General features: G+C 38.1%; 1 protein-coding gene across 2 annotated transcripts in view; it reads right to left on the bottom strand.

Annotated features, from left to right (window-relative positions):
* The window catches only part of LOC136878787 (beta-glucuronidase), a 268,892-nt gene that overhangs the window by 31,595 nt on the left and 219,719 nt on the right, over positions 1–17,578 (bottom strand). For both annotated transcript variants that reach the window (XM_067152257.2, XM_067152256.2), the window contains 2 exons: positions 14,315–14,461; positions 9,673–9,845 (listed from right to left, as the gene is read on the bottom strand). In XM_067152257.2, the coding sequence (XP_067008358.2) occupies positions 9,673–9,845; positions 14,315–14,461 (320 nt within the window). The remainder of the gene's footprint in view (positions 1–9,672; positions 9,846–14,314; positions 14,462–17,578) is intronic.

Genomic DNA, 17,578 nt, shown 5'->3' with positions numbered 1-17,578 from the left:
GCTGGTATAAACAACACGTATGACAGTCCCTCAACTAGACTCGAAGAAATACGAGAAAGTACGGTAGTGGGTGACTTTTCCTCGCTCTTTACCTTTGTAAGAGGGTAGACCTTCCATCTCACCTCACTTTCTAACACAAAACACACTGACTCTGCCGTAGAAGCAGCACGTGTGATTTCTTCAACGCTTACTAAAACGATACATATATATTGTTCAATTCTCTTCCTGACTGTGTAATTCATTTTCATAAGATCTTGGAGGTCTTTATAACATTGATCCATGCATTCTACCTACAGTTTTCCTGACTCTCTGCTGGATATGTGAGCGTCCTCAACTGCTTGCTCAAAATGCAATTTTCTGGCATATCATTAGAGTTACGAAGAAAAGCATGAGAGAATTTCCATTCTTGAATATGTTTGGTAGATTCAATCATTGAAAAGCTTTCTATTAACACCAGTATTCCCTTACTGCGCAAGATAATAAGACCGGCGTGGTCATGATATCATCGAAGATCAAAGTAAATCGCAGCGGGATGCATGGTAAGAAATTATGTAATATCTTTACATATATATAATACATCATTGGTGGTATGCCATTTTTTTCTCAACTCCATTCCATCTGTGGTTGTACCGGTTCATCACTGGTCCGGCAATGTGTCACTGCTGCAATGACACCTTATTTCTACACCATAACACCTCACAACTTAACAAAGGATGATCATTTGTTATATTGTCCTGATGTGCATTCATCTCAATTAATTTATATAGGAGCTGTTTTTCGATACAGTCAAATTATTGCTAGCACTAGAATCTTTGAGTGGCTTAGACTGTTGAGGCAGTGACCTCCTGACCCTAACATGGCAGGTTCGTTCCTGACTCAGTCCGGTGGTATTTGCAGGTGCTCAAATACGTCAGTCTCGTGTCAGCAGATTTACTGGCATGTAAAAGAACTCCTGCGGGACTAAATCCTGGCACCTTGGCATCTCTGAAAACCATCAAAGTAGTTAGTGGGACATAAAGCCAATAACATGATTTTTTACTAGAATTATTTTGCTAAATTTAATATATAAGTTCCCTTCAGTGGAACTTCCAAAAATTAGGTTTAGTCAGGAGTCGGAACCTCTTCCAACCCTTGTTAAAAGTGAAAAGTTAGTTAGAATTTTGAAAACATCAATATTTATTCCATAGTATTTGCTATAACATTGTGAGTAGTAATACTGGGATGTCATATGAATAGAAAGTTTTCCTTCAACTCAGCCTCATTCTTCCTTTTTTTTATAACAAAAGATTTTTTCTTCGCCATTACATATACCAGTAGTTAGCTTACTCAATGAACATTATATAGTCTCACAGATTTCTACAATCAAGTACACAGGGCTCCAGCACCAACACTAGAAATTAGGTCATCGTCCCCTACCAGGGTGAACAACCTCATGGTCTGGACAGTTCAAAATCGGTATTTGGCCTTTCGCCTACGGTGTTCGATCTGACTCTCGGATCGTATATGGCATAATGTATGGGTCTTGTTAGAATTTTGTAGTAAAATGTATTTTCAAAAAATAAGAAGAAGAAACCCATAGTGAAATATAAAGAAGAAAAGGGGAAATGCGGTATTTTCTATGTATTTCCCATTTTCCCTTCCATCCACTGTCATTATTAATTTGTTTTATGCCCCTGAATTTTTGAGCATATTCAATTTTTACCTTATATTAAAAAACTAGCAAGATACCCGTGCTTCGCTACGGTATTATACTGAAATTTATAATTGAATGCTTATTGTTTTAGATATATAATCCGCCGAAATTCGCGATCTGACTCGTTTTCTGCGAGAATCCACCAAAATTCCTGATCTGACTCGTTTTCTATTATTTTACGGCACGTTTCCTCCCATTTTTCAATCTTCCTTTCCAGCAATCGATTTCGTACTTCCCGGGCTAGGCTCAGGTATTCCTCCCGGTCAGTTGGGTCCGTAAATCTTTGCCATCTTTTCCTATAATAATTTTTAATATGGATAAAATCCTTCAAGAGATCCGGCGTGCTGTCATATTGGGTGCCTTGGCGGCACTGAACCCGCGGCCGGACTCCATTCTTAGTCATTACCCGTCCAGGAGCCGTTTCCAGCGCGGTCCGCACATTTGACGACGGTCCGGAACATTATTATTATTATTATTACTATTATGTGTTGCTGGAATGGCTGATGACAGGGAAAACCGGAGTATCCGGAGAAAAACCTGTCCCGCCTCCGTTTTGTCCAGCACGAATGTCACATGGAGTGACCGGGATTTGAACCACGGAACCCAGCTGTGAGAGGCCGGCGCGCTGCCGCCTGAGCAACGGAGGATCCTTATAAGTACATTAATAACAGTAAAATCAATTGGTCTCACCTCCTTCTACACCCCACCGCCGTTAAGTTTATTTACCGTCACCCCCCCCCCCATATAAAAAATTAAAAGAAGGCTTGTTTCTTTATGTTTAAGGGAGATTCCAAACACCAATGTTCACGTCTATTACCTTCAGTTTTGAGATATAAGTATCCCCATAAAAATAATTTACTTTTTTTACTTCATTTCCCACTATTCCCCCCCCCCCCACTAAGTGAATTTTCCCGCATAAATACTTGTTTCTTTAATAGTAAAGGATCTTCTAAATACCAATTATCACGACTCTAACTTCTTCAGTTTTTGATTTATGTGTCTTCATGAAAGGAATTCAACTCTTTTACACTCCCGCCCTCCAAGATGGTTTCTCCCCCAAAACGCGTTTTTCTTCGTTTTGAAAGGAGATCCAAATACGAATTTTCACCTCTGTAACAACTTTAGTTTTTGTTAGATGTATGTATTCTCATACAATTAAGTCAATTCATTTTTCAATTCTTTCACCCCCCCCCCCCCTTCATTGGATTTTCCGAGAATACGTGTTTCTTTACTTTTAAAGCAGATTGCAAATATCAAATTTCACGCCTGTAACATCATTTTTGAGATATCAGTAGCCTAATTAAAAGAATTCAACACCATTTTCAGTCACTTTTAACCCCCCTCCACCCAAGTGGTATTTCCGAAAACTAAAAATACACGTTTCTTTATGTTTAATAGAGATAAAAAATACCATTTTTCACTTCTGTAACATGTTAAGTTTTTTAGATATACTGTAAAAATTCTCATTTTAAAATTTCACCCCTTTTGAGTTCCCCTTAAGTGGAGTTCCCAAAAACAAATCACCTATGTTTCTTTACATTTACAGGAGATTCCAAAGACCCACTTTTTACGTCTGTAACATTTTACGTTTCCAAGATATTCTGTAGATATAGTCTTTCAAAAAATTCACCCCAATTTGTCACTCCTGTTTAACCGCCATTAATTGGATTTTCCAAAAACTAAAAAATACGTGTTTCTTTATTTTTAAAAGAGATCCCATATACAAATTTTCAGTTCTGTAATATATTTCGTTTCTGAGATATATTTATCCTCATTAAAGGCATTCAACCCATTTTTCACCCTTTTACACCCCTCCTATTGTTATTTACAGGAAACAAAAAATACGTGTTCCTTTATTTTTAGAGGAGATTCTAACTACCAATTTTTACATCTGTAAATTTTAAAGTTTTAAGATGTAGACACACTCATTTTAAAAAAATCCCCCCCCTTTTCACCCCCCCAATATTTGGATTTTGCAAAAACGAAAAACTACGTGTTTCTTTCCTTTTAAAGTAGATCCCAAATACCAATTTTCAGGTCTGTAATATCTTCAGGTTCTGAAATATAAGTAGCCTCATTAAATCATTCAACCCATTATTCACCCTTTTCCACCCTTCCTATTGGGATTTTCCGAAAACAAAAGAATATGTGTTTCTTTATTTTTAAAGGATATTCTAAATACCAATTTTTACATCTATAAACTTAAAAAGTTTTGAGATATAGATACACTCATTTTAAAAAATCACCCTTTTTTCACCACCCACCATTAATTGGGTTTTCCAAAAACAAAAAAATACGTGTTTCTTCATTTTTAAAGGAGATCCCAAATACCAATTTTCAGGTCTGTAATATCTTCAGGTTCTGAAATATAAGTAGACTTATGAAAGGCATTCGACCCCTTTTTCAACCTTTTGCACCCTTCCTATTAGGATTTTCCGAAAACAAAATATACGTGTTTCTTTATTTTTAAAGGAGATTCTAAATACCAATTTTCACATCTATAACCTTTAAAAGTTTCGAGATATAGATACACTCATTTTAAAATATTACCCCCTTTTCACCCCCCCTTAATTGGATTTTCCAGAAACAAAAAAATACGTGTTTCTTTATTTTTTAAGGAGATCCCAAACACCAATTTTCAGGTCTGTAATATCTTCAGTTTCTGAGATATAAGTAGCCTCATTAAAGGCATTCAACCCCTTTTTCACCCCTTTTCACTCCTCCTATTGCGATTTTCCGAAAACAAAAAATACGTGTTTCTTTATTTTTAATGAAGATTCTAAATACCAATTTTTACATCTGCAAACTTTAAAAGTTTGGAGATATAGATTCACTCATTTTAAAAATTCAGCCCCTTTTCACCCTCCCATTAATTGGATTTTCCAAAAACAAAAAAAATACGTGTTTCTTTATTTTTAAAAGAGATCAAAAGTACCAATTTTCAGGTCTGTAATATCTTCAGTTTCTGAGATATAAGTACCGGTATCCTGATAAAAGGCATTCAACCCTTTCTTCACCCTTTTTCACCCCTCCTATTGGGATTTTCTGAAAACAAAAAAATACGTGTTTCCTTATTTTTAAAGAAGATTCTAAATACCAATTTTTACACCTGTAAACTTTTAAAGTTTTGAGATATAGATACACTCATTTTCAAATTTCACCCCCCTTTTCAACCCCTTAGCAAAGGAATATCCAAAAATCCTCTCTTAGCAGGCACTTATATCTTAATATGAATATATCTCCAAAATTTCATTTCTTTATGTCCAGTAGTTTTGGCTCGGCGATGATGAATCAGTCAGTCAGTCAGTCAGTCAGGACAAGTTATTTTATATATATACATAAAGCGATGTACTTGGGGTAAAAATACGGTCCTTTTCTTTTTACCTTTTTCAGTAGTGTTTACGCGTCCAAATCACGGCCAGTTTCATCCCTCGCTGCACACCTTTTAAGGAGCTAGCTTGAGTGACGCATCAAGTGGGCCATGGTCCAGTATTCATTCTCTTTGGGAATGGCAGTAATAGTTGATGATGTGAATTTTTATCATGTTCTATTTCTTAGTGTGACCTTCCTACTGAGCAGTGCAGCAAGTAGGTTGTCTAATGTGAATAGTGTTGAGTGTGCTCGACGTAGTCTTAACTGGTGCGTGTTTTGTATCACATATATCTGGATCGTACTATGCAGCCTCCAGTGGAGGGACAGATCCGCCCGTTAATTTACCCTTAATTGTGTGTTATGAAGAAATAGTGAATATGGATGAAGAAGCAATAATGAATCCTCCCTCTGAGAATTCTCAACAAGTGCATCCACCAGTTAATCAGAGTGAAAACGATAGTCAACAGCCCCACCTGTAGTTGAACAAGAGTATTATCCAGCCTCACATTATGGCCCATTTATTGTGTTTGTTGAATCCGCCAGTGACAAAATCATTGGTCAGTTGCACTCTATGGCCTTAGAGCACCTGTTTTATGATAAGGATATTTATGTCAAATCTATATCACAAAAGGAACGTAATCATTTGCAGGTCACATTCGACCATGCAGCCCAAGCAAATGCCTTTCTACATAATCCTGTATTTTCTACCCTTAATATTAAAGCATATATCCCCAGTTCAAGTGATCTCCATGTTGGTATCATCCGTGGCTTTGATAAGGAACTGAAGGATGATGAAATCCTCAAAAACTTAAAATCGATAGCTCCAGTCAAATCTATACAACGGCTTAACAGGAAAGTAGTTCAAAATGATCGTATTGAATATATCTCCACAGGATCAGTAAAAGTCGTTTTTTGCTCACAGAACCTGCCCCAGCAGGTTTCCTTATTTAGAGTATATTTGGACGTTGAACCATTTATCTTTGCTTCCATAATCTGTAAGAAATGTCAGAGGTATAGGCATATAGAAAGAAACTGTAAAGCACAAGTATACAGATGTGGACTCTGTTCTTTACCGCACGCAACAAATCAGTACACAGAAAACTTTTGTCAATGTGCTCACTGCAAAGGGGCACATTTGACCGGCTACTCTGAATGTCTAGAACACAAACATCAACAACTTGTTAAAAAGATAGTTTAGTACCAAAAATAAGACATTTCCAGAGGCCAAATCTAAAATTCCAACCCCCCCATCTTACAGTCCTGCACAGCATCCACAACAGTTTCCCCCACTTTCACCAGAACCCACTTCACCCCCTATTGAAAGTCCTCATAAGGGTAAGTTCACTCAGGACCTACTTCAAACTCCCAGACTCACTCCTCCCCCAGGGTATGATAGGACAGGTCACCTGGCCCTCCGAGAGGAGACCGCGCCACCAATGCAACCAGTATTTTCTCAATTTACCCCATCATCCCTTCCCCAACCCCAACCTTCTATGTCTATGGCATGCGACATGCCCACTCGTGTTACCCTCCTCCAGCCGGAGCACCCAGTCAGGCATCAAAAAGACTTTCTACAAATCCAAATACAACAAATGCTGTTACTCCTTTTACAAATATTGGGGGGATCAACCACAGATATCCTCTGTCATCTATTAACTAAGAGACCGTATATCCCATATAATTGAGTTTTATGATCAACATCACACAATGGAATGCCAGGAGCGTACCTCATAAAAAGTATGAATTGAAATTGATCATTCAAGAAACCTCCCCGCAAATTATCGCAATACAGGAAACATGGTTTTCACCCCACATCGGTTTTCATATTTCAGGATATCACATTGAGCGTCATGATGGTCAAGGTTTCAGGGGTGTGGCAATATTAAGGTTAAAATTTCCGACCATGGAGCCGGACTTACTTCGAACTGGAGATCATGGTTGAAGACAAATTTCAGAAACACATCCCTTACAATGTTGATTCTGATTTTGATTTTTGTATCTAGATACCATTCTTGTGTTAGTCAGCATTGTAGGTTCTTGAAATGTTACACCCTTTCAGTGGTGTTTTTGTTGAGGGTGATAGTAGTATTGGTAAGTGTCTGCATGCTGATTTTCATCAAGATTGTTTGGGAGCATGATTACATTACTCTTCTTTCAAATGGTAAATAAATCTTCTCGTTGGAGCATGTAATTCAAAATGGAAGTCTTTGCTGTATGGTACAACAACAACCAGTGCACAGATATACAGAAGACTCTTAATAATCCGAGGTAATGTGTACCAAGACTACCTTGGATGAGCAAGAACGGGATAAAACAAATGGTTAATGAATAACTTGTGTTTTCTTTAGAAATTAGACAAACTTTTCACTCAGTGGGCTAAATAAAATAAATTGTCAGGCTGAGTAGCTCAGGCAGTAGCGTGCTGGCCTTCTGAGCCCAATTTGGCAGGTTCGAACTTGGCTCAGTCTGGTGGTATTTGGAAGTGCTCAAATACATCAACCTCGTGCCGGTAGATTTACTGGCTTGTAAAATAACTCCTGCAAGAAAAAATTCCTAATATATAAGTACAGCTTTTAAAATTTCAATTTTTTATCATTATCCTCAAGAAGTATGTCATTCATGTAATTCTCTTTTGCTTCCTTTTTCACTCACTCTATTAAGTTTTCTCATTAGCTGTTTTCTAATATCTCCATTCTCTCTATCGTCTTTGATTTTCCTGCTTATTATTCTACATTTTCTTTTTAATTTTCTTATTTCCTTTGTAAAATAAACAGGGTATGAAGTCATTTTACCCTTCTTAACAGGTACAGATCTCTTCTCTTCTTCCCAAATGATTCCTTTAAAGTTTGCCCAAAGTGTATCTACATTACTCCCTTTACTTATCCAACAACTGAATTGCGATTTAAGGTAAGTCCCGAATTCATCAACCTTAGTTTTTCTGTACAATTTCCTGTCTTGCGTAACCCACTTACAAAGCCTTCTTAGTACCAGTCCTACAGCCATTATTACTTATGGTCACCTATTCCTTATTACCTCAGTTTTATCAACAATTTCCCATGATTTAACCAAAAAGACATAGTAAGTTATTGAGACGAGTTGGTGCTCGTACTACTTGTGTAAATCCTCCCTCCCGAATGGGCTTCACTGTTCGGCTCCATGGCTAAATGGTTAGCGTGCTGGCCTTTGGCCACAGGGGTCCCAGGTTCGATTCCTGGCAGGGTCGGGAATTTTAATCTTAATTGGTTAATTTCGCTGGCACGGGGGCTGGGTGTATGTGTCGTCTTCATGATCATTTCATCCTCATCACGACACGCAGGTCGCCTACGGGAGTCAAATCAAAAGACCTGCATCTGGCGAGCAAACTTGTCCTCGGACACTCCCGGCACTAAAAGCCCTACGCCATTTCATTTCATGGGCTTCACTTGCAGCTCCATTCCATTCAACTTCAGGCAAGTTTAGATCCCTCCCAATTATTAGGCCTACCATACCATTATTATTGTTTTTATGAGTATAACCTATTATTTTCTCAAATATTTCCATGTCCCTTTCCTCTCTTCCAAGCCTATATGTTCCTATAATTCTCACCTCCTTCATATTATCACAAACTGATTTTATCCCTAATATTTCATCCCTTTCATCGGTAAACTATTCAAGTGAGCAATAAATTTACTTCACCAGAATGAACACCCTCTCTCCCATTTTATCTCCTCGGTCTCTATGATAGACTGTATGGTACTTTAAAATATTTCTCTTTGGTATTATTTTGACCATATTGGTGTGTTGTTACATTTGATCTTAAGACACATTTTATGTGTGTACACTGTTAAATAGGATAGGTAAATGTACATTTTTGTACTTAGTCTTTATACCTTATTGTAATATTAAAATATTTGGAATTGATCGTTATGATGCACACTTTTTCTTTCTTTGTATTAATAGGCAAAGCACCAAAAGTAGTAAAAACAATAACATTATTAATAAAGTCTTAATCCTCATAAAATGCAGGAAAGCAGCCTATTTCGATCACATCTTCTGAAATAACAAATACAGTACAACCTGAAACAACTGATCATGAAAAACATGATAGAAGGAAAACATGTGGATATCAACATGGGACCTCGATTGATGGTTTGACATTCACGGTGTGGCAACTCTGGTGTGAGAAACACAAAACAGGAAAAATTACTCCATGATGTTTGCCAACCCTCTGTGAGCAGACAGCACCAGAAAAAGAGAAGAAATAATAATCAAGCTAGTCATAATATCATTTTAATCTTTTACAAAACAAGGAATTAAAATGCAAATGCTGTAAACTTAGCATAGCTCAGTTCAGTTAATTCAGTAATAATGCTGAACAACACAAGATAACCATCAATGCATGGATGGAAGAATAGAAGAAAAATCATAGCGAGATGATGAAGTGATTCTGGGAAGAGGAGAAAGCAAATTCATCTGCTAAATACTTTAAGTCATGGTCCTTGGTTGGGCACAATGTTGTGAAAATAAATAAATTATCTTCATTGAAACATTTAAAGAAAACACAAGATCTGATCATAATCATAAAAAATTATTTGAACCGTTTAAAGTATAGTAACTTATGTACTTACTCGGTATCCACACTTGGACACTCATCAATTATCATTATGCCTAGTTGATCGGCCATGTCCATGATCTCCTCTGCATAAGGATAGTGCGAGGTTCGATATGCATTAGCTCCTATCCACTTGAGAAGATTGTAATCCTTTACAACCAGTGGTAGATCAAGGCCTTTTCCTCGAATCTAAGTGAAGAAATGTAGAATGTAAAGGCACTTGTTTCACTTAAGTAATGGAAAGTTAACAAACAAGTGACAAATCAAATCATATGTAGGAAGAGAGGAACTAAACACAATGACAGGTCAGCACTGGGAGGAAAGACGTGGACAAACAAGAAGGGACATACTCGTACACTGTAGTCTTCAAACAGATACACTCTTTCTTATTCTTATGAGTCTTACCAGCCTTTTACCTCCTGTTCTAGTGGTGGTAGTTGTGATTTTTATTTTAAGAGGAAGTACAACTATGTAATCATCCTCTCCGAACAAATTAAGTGGAAAAGAAACTTAAAATAAAATTATTTATTCAATGAAAGAATTTCAAAATGAAGTACAAAATAAAACAAAAAATTATTGAATTCAGCCAAAAAGTCACTAAGGAATCAAAAGGGAACATTAGTTCCCTAAGTAACTGAACATTTGCATTTTACATACCATTGATTAATCTACTGTCGCACATAAAGTGGATGACAAGATCAGCAGTAGTCGTGTCATTGGCTAATATGAGTGTTTCTTACAGGCTGAAGCTCCGTCTTAGGCCAAAGAGGTCAGCTCACTCTGTGAGGATGAAGTCGGCACCACAAGAACACACTGGGGGGTTTAAAGAATGCGTAGATCATCCGTGATCTATCCTCCGCCTCTGGCCTCTCTCCGTGAAGGCCGCAAAGAGGACCACCACATGGTGGTTGTCTTTTTAATTAATCTCAGCTTGTTGGGAGTTTGCATAACTAGCCACTCCGATTCTCAGGACACCAAGATGGTTCGATGTAGGTGAGAACAAATATCTTTAGCAGGTACATTCATAGGTCTTGGAAGTAAAAGTACTACTTGGCTCCCTCTGCAGATCAATAGTAGAGTGTCAGCCTCTGTATCCTAAGATCATGGGTTTGAACTCAGCAGAGGTAGTTGGATGTTTGAAGGGCAATGTTTGTCTACCTCTTAGTCCTGTTTCTTGATACAGGGTCAGGGGTTAGGAAAGATGAATTTATATGGCATTTTTACAGCTGGTTGCTCTTCCTGATGCTAACTACTTTTGTGGTTTTCAGAGACACTGAGGTGCCGGAATGTTGTCCCGCAAGAGTTCTTTAACGTGCCAGAAAATCTATCAATATGAGGCTGACGTATTTGAGCACCTTCAAATACCACCGGACTGAACTAGGATTGAACCTGCCAAGTTGGGCTTAGAACGCCAGCACTCTACCGTCCGAGCTACTCGCCCCAGCAACCTCAGTTGCAGAGCTTTTCAAGATGAAATGAATGACGGTGAATGAAACTGAGTAAGGAAGTGGAAGGAATCGGCTTTGGCCTATGAATATAAACTGTCCCGGCATTTGCCTGGAAGTGAAAATAGGAAACCACAGAAAACTATTCTCAGGACAGCTGATGGTGGAGTTTGAACCCAGCCGTCTCTCAAATGCACAGCTTGACTCCATAGCTGTAACGCATTAACATATGTGGCCACTCTGCATGATGTACAATATCGGCATGTAGAAGGTCTCTGGTTAAACAGTCAGTGTTTACCCGAAAAAATTAAGACATAGCTGTATATCACTCAGCACAGGTTTGTTTCTCTGCCATTTGGTGGAGTAAATGGAACGTCAAAATTGACGGGAGGGAGATGGTATTGAATCAAAGTGCCTCCACCTGGTAGCCGAGACCATGCAATTATTTTTACCAGCAGAGAAGGCCATGCTGGAAATGACATTATTAGAGTTATTGGCAAGACCTTCAAGAGGGTCAGCAACTTCAAATATCCAAGACAACCTCATCACAGAGGATGTTCTGAGTTGCATCAAAGCTGATGAAACAACTTTCTTCTGTTTTAAATCACTGTTCCAATCATGCTTCCTATCTAACATTACAAAAGTACAACTTCACAAGACTGCTGTCCGATTCATCCTGCTGAATAACTGCAAGACATAGTTGCTCACAACAGTTCAACCGACACTGCCAAACAGTCTCCAAAAACAACATGCTGCAATGGATTTACAGACCTGAGTTCATTGATGGGGTGTGGAAATGACATAGAAACAAGGATATCCATGCAAGATACAGCAGACCAAGTATCAGTGCATAAGGCTCCAGTGGATCCATCATTTCCAGGATATAGGAAGGAAGTATGGAGAAGGGAAGAGCCAGAAGACGTTAGCGAGACCAGCTGATAGAAGACCTGGCATTGGGTTGGAGGTACTGGTGACTGGTGCTTACTGGTATAGAATACAAATAGATGGTGGGTGTGGCCAGATGTCACCCTGATTGTTTGCAGCTCTTCTTCTTCTTGTGCCATCTTCCATCAAAGTTGAGGATAATCTTAGCTATTATATTCTTTGAGTCTGCCACATGGAGAAGCAGCATCGTGCTCATCTCAAACCAGTACCTCGGGTTCTTTTTCAGCCAGGCCTCCACTGTTCTGAGATCTTCCCCTGCAACTGTAAGATCCTGTACTTTTCATTCCGCATCATATGTCCAAAATATTGAAGTTTACGCTTTTTGATGGAAAGGAGTACTTTGGTCTTCTTGTTTAGTCTTTCCATCACCTCAGTATTCCTTACCCCTTTAGTCGCCGAGATACGTTACATCCACTAATAAATCCACATTTCCAAGGCCTCCAGCTTCTTGCACAAGGCCTGGTTTTGAGTCCACCCTTGCACTTCATAACTTACAATAGCGTGGGGAATACATAGCCCCATACCACTTGCAGCCCCAGATCTAGATTGGGATTGCAGTTGCTGAAGAGCTTCTTCATTTTAATGAAGATTTCCTTGACTGAGCTCCCATTGTTCATTCAGATTACAACCAAGGTACCTATAGTGTCGAACACACTCCATCTCCTCGGTGCCAAGCACAAGTACTCCTGGATGGTCCTTCGCTTACTTATGATTATGTACTTGGCCTTTTTCACATTCATCTTGAGCCCCCAGATTGTTGCAAGCAGTGATGACTCTCTCCAGCAAGGGTTGAAGATCTTTTAAATTTCTTTAAGCAGCCAGTATCATCTGCATACTGAATGTTGTTGATGTGCTCTCCATTGATGCAGATGCTTTCTTTTGTGGCCATCTCCAGTGTTTCGTCCAGTACTCCCTGTGAATAGATGTTAAAAAGCAGTGGAGATAAGACACAGCCCAGACAGACCCCTCGTCGGATTTCAGTCTCCTCAGACAAGCTGTCTTCCACGTCAGCTATGGCTTTCTGGTTCCAGTACAGATTTTGCAAATGTCTCTGCTCTACTCCAATAAATATACTTTTGATAATTAAAAATCAGCCTTGTCAATACTTAGGATTTGATTGACAACCAAAGGGCACTAAATTTTAAGTAGAACTGACAGAGTTTCAGATTTGGGTGTCAAAATAATCATCATCCATTTTGCAAATAGAGGAGAAAGATAGTGATCCTGATATAGGTGTTCTGCTGACAGGCATGTTACCCGACGCTAAGGTCAAGGCCAATTATGTTTATATACGATTACAGCATATTCACTTTTGGTTAGAGTGAAGAGCTAGAAGTCTAGGGATTTTCAAGGACAGGTGGAAATAACCAGAAAAATTTAACTGGCATGATCTCTGAATTGGAAGATATTAGTAGAAATTTTATGAGATGCTAATTTTAATAAATTGTGTTCTTAGGTAATAGACAAGGATGACATTTTAAGAAAACTGTAAATAGAATAGTGTAGTTTTAGTGTTCTTTTATGACATTTATGATATATTTTATTTTAATTATTATGTATATTAGATATCTATTAAGAGATGTTTAGAATTTTGGTGTCTGATGTGTAATAATAATTAAAAATGCCCAAGAGATAATTGGTTATGAGAGAAAACAATGCTGAGGAAGAGGACAGTAAGGTCCTCGAAACATGTATGGTGTATAAAGTAATAAAAAATAATTAATTAAACAGCTCTAAGTATTGACAAAGCTAAGTTTTAATTATCAAAGGTATAATTATTGGAGTAGAGATTGTAGTCAGTACAGACCATTATAAAAATCAAATCACATTGGTTACGTTAATAAACTCTAGATGTCTCCGCTGTTGAGGCAGATCCTCCTTAGCATTTCCAGCTGTCTACCATGTTGTACTTTATCAAGTGCACCTAGTAAGTTAAGTATACCCTTCAAACACTTGTCAGCCCTTTAATTAACTGAATGGTCTGCAAAGAAATGGAACACATAACTACTGTGCTATCCTAACACAAGAGAACAACATTGTTGAGGTGATGATGATAAAAAATAACTGTGGGTTACATAAGATGGATAACTTGCATACATTTAGCCATGGCCATGTCATTTCCTTTAAGTGTTCTTTGTCAAAAACTTGAAACAGATTTTTTTTTTTTTTCCATAAGATTCAATAATTTAATTTTAATTCAGTCTGTACCCAGGAGAGACAAAATACATTAAACATTCCAAAGTATATTATTTTGTTATCTTGACTTACATCAGAGTCTTCATGTCGTCCAAACCCCCGTAAGTATATAGGTTTCCCGTTGATGAGGACACTTTTACTATTCCAGGCCAATGAACGGATACCAACTGGCTGTCTATATACATCCTCAGAGCCCCATTCCTTCGACTGGAGCCGCACCTGAAATGCATGGCATATCAAATTAAATAATGTTCAGAGTGGAAATGGAGAGAAATGGAGTGAGATCAACAACTCTATAAACTTACGAGTATATTCCAGTACCTCTTCTTCATTTGTTTTACGAATTAGGAAACATATGTGATGTTATTTTTTGTTAATAAAGAAGATCTGGAATTGACACAAACCAGATGATAACAAAATATTAGAATTAATTCATTATCTTGTCCTGTGATAGAAGAAACATTACCGGGCAAGTTGGCCTTGCGCGTAGAGGCGCGCAGCTGTGAGCTTGCATCCGGGAGATAGTAGGTTCGAATCCCACTATCGGCAGCCCTGAAAATGGTTTTCCGTGGTTTCCCATTTTCACACCAGGCAAATGCTGGGGCTGTACCTTAATTAAGGCCACGGTCGCTTCCTTCCAACTCCTAGGTCTTTCCTATCCCATCGTCACCATAAGACCTATCTGTGTCGGTGCGACGTAAAGCCCCTAGCAAAAAAAATAAAAAAATAAAAAAGAAGAAACATTGCACAAATACACTACTTTGCCATTGATGACTGGACACCTGTAAGTATTGGCTTAATTGGAGCTGCTATGGTGTCATCATAATGTAGGTCTGCCCTTCGCTGCTTTCACAGCTTCTACCCTTCTAGAAAGACTTTCTACTAAGTTTTGGTAGATATCTGCTGCGAGTAGTTTCTGCAATTCCTCTTGCAATGTAGCGAACAGTTCTGTAGCTGTTTTGGGATGGTCTGATCTGGTCCAGTCTGGTCTGATTGTCAACTGGTGATTTAGCTCATCCTGGAGATCCTCAGTTGGGTTTAGATCAGTGATTTGGGCTGGCCATTTGAAGTTTATTCATTCCCATTTTGACAAACCACTCGGTTATAGCCTTCAGATTATGAAAGGGTGCATTGTCATGTTGAAAATGAAACGGGCTGGTTCCAAATTATTGAATACCCTTCAAGAATTTGATGTTCACAGAAAACTGATCAACCTTATTGGAATCACTCTCAAGAATACTAAAGCAAAAGTTAAATTTAGAGGAGAATTGTCAGAGCCATTTACACTCAAAACTGGAGTTCTGCAGGGGGATGGACTCTTACCTATTTTGTTTAATTGTGTACTGGAGAAGGTCATGCGAGAATGGAGAAAGAAATGCCAACCAAACATCAAGAATGGTAGAAATATAAAACTACAGTGCTTAGCATTTGCAGACGATCTTGCACTACTGTAAAATAATGTGGAAGAGGCTAAAGTCTGAATTGAACAACTAGAAAACATTGCAGCAAAAGTGGGATTACAAATTTCATTTGAAAAGACAGAAATTATGCCAACCTTTGAGGTGGACACTCCTGTCATTCAGCTAAATGATAACAAACAAATTAAGGTTGTAAAAAAGTTCAAGTATCTTGGGGAAATTATAACTTGGAACTTAAATGAGAAAGCCTCAATAGAATACAGAACAACAAAACTGAGACAAGCACGAGTAACATGGTCAACATATATGAAGAAATCTCTCTCGATAAACACCAAATTCAAATGTTATGTTTCAGTAGTTAAATCTGAAGCAACTTATGCAAGCGAAACTCTGTTTAACTTGTTTAAATTGAATACCAAAGCAACAATGGATAAAATCCAAACAATAGACAGAAGGATCATTAGGACAATCATCAATAAAAACATCAAGTAAATGGACAATGGAAACTGCTGCCTAATGAAATAATCTATTGTCCAATATAGCCTTGTAGAGTTTGGCTTTCATGGTCCAAGAAACTGAAACAAGTGGACCATGATAAAACCATATAAAAAACAGACCCACGCCATATACTTCCTCTACCATATTTCACATTGGGAATAATGCACTCTGGTAAGTAATACTCACCTGGCTTTTTCCAGATTTATACATATCCATCGGGCTGCCAAAACTTTGTAGCATGCACATTTCCTGACACAAAAGGTTATCAAATTGAATCACTACTTATCTGTATTTAGGGCAGTCGCCCAGGTGGCAGATTCCCTATCTGTTGTTTTCCTAGCCTTTTCTTAAATGATTGCAAAGAAATTGTTAATTTATTGAACATCTCCCTTCGTAAGTTATTCCAATCCCTAACTTCCCTTCCTATAAACAAATATTTTGTCCCAATTTGTCCTCTTGAATTCAAACCTTATCTTCATGTTGTGAGCTTTTCTACTTTTAAAGACGCCACTCAAACTTACTCGTCTACTGATGTCATTCCACACCATCTTTCCGCTGACAGCTCGAAACATACCACTTAATAAAAGTTATATACAATTTTATTTGTAACAACCTATTCAATACAATATATATTATATTATTATTATACTAAATTCAATACGGTTGCATCATGAGATTAATCACGTGTAACATACCACTTAGTCGAGCAGCTCGTCTTCTTTCTCCCAAGTCTTCCCAGCCCAAACTTTGCAACATTTTTGTAACGCTACTCTTTTGTCGGAAATCACTCAGAACAAATCGAGCTGCTTTACTTTGGATTTTTTCCAGTTTTTTAATCAAGTAATCCTGGTGAGGGTCCCATACACTGGAACCATACTATAGTTGGAGTCTTACCAGAGACTTATATGCCCTTATACACATGATTTGTCACTCCACATGATGCTCTTTTTTAATGTTCTATAGTTGACAGGTGACATGTAATGACCCTCTGTAATTCACAGCAAGCATTCAGTTTAGTGATCCTTGATTTAGTGTCACACCTTGCCCATGTAATCTAAGTGCAGATGCCTCCTAACTAATGGTACAAATATTGGCATTACTTTCAGATGCCAATCAGAAGTCTGCGGCTACGGTTTCTAACGAAACTTGCCACTTTGACTTCACCACATATTGAAAGCATCGGTAGTCCCTGTGTGTTAATTGTTTTGGCATCTCTGTTGAAGTGGGGTTTTTATAACTCCTTAAATTTCCATTTCACCACTACATCACTCACTGTTGAACATGGTATCCGAAGATTGCCAGAAATCTCACAGGTACAATGATGGAATCAGTGGGCACCAATAACCATGACACTTTTTAGCCTCACTGAGCTTTCATTGTACATCCATTTCAATCACTGCAGCTTGTACGTGTTTCTACT

The sequence above is a fragment of the Anabrus simplex genome, chromosome 8, assembly GCF_040414725.1.
Source record: "Anabrus simplex isolate iqAnaSimp1 chromosome 8, ASM4041472v1, whole genome shotgun sequence".
Taxonomy (NCBI): Eukaryota; Metazoa; Arthropoda; class Insecta; order Orthoptera; family Tettigoniidae; genus Anabrus; species Anabrus simplex.
Note: the sequence above shows the minus strand (reverse complement) of the source record. Positions and strands in the feature narration are given on the sequence as shown.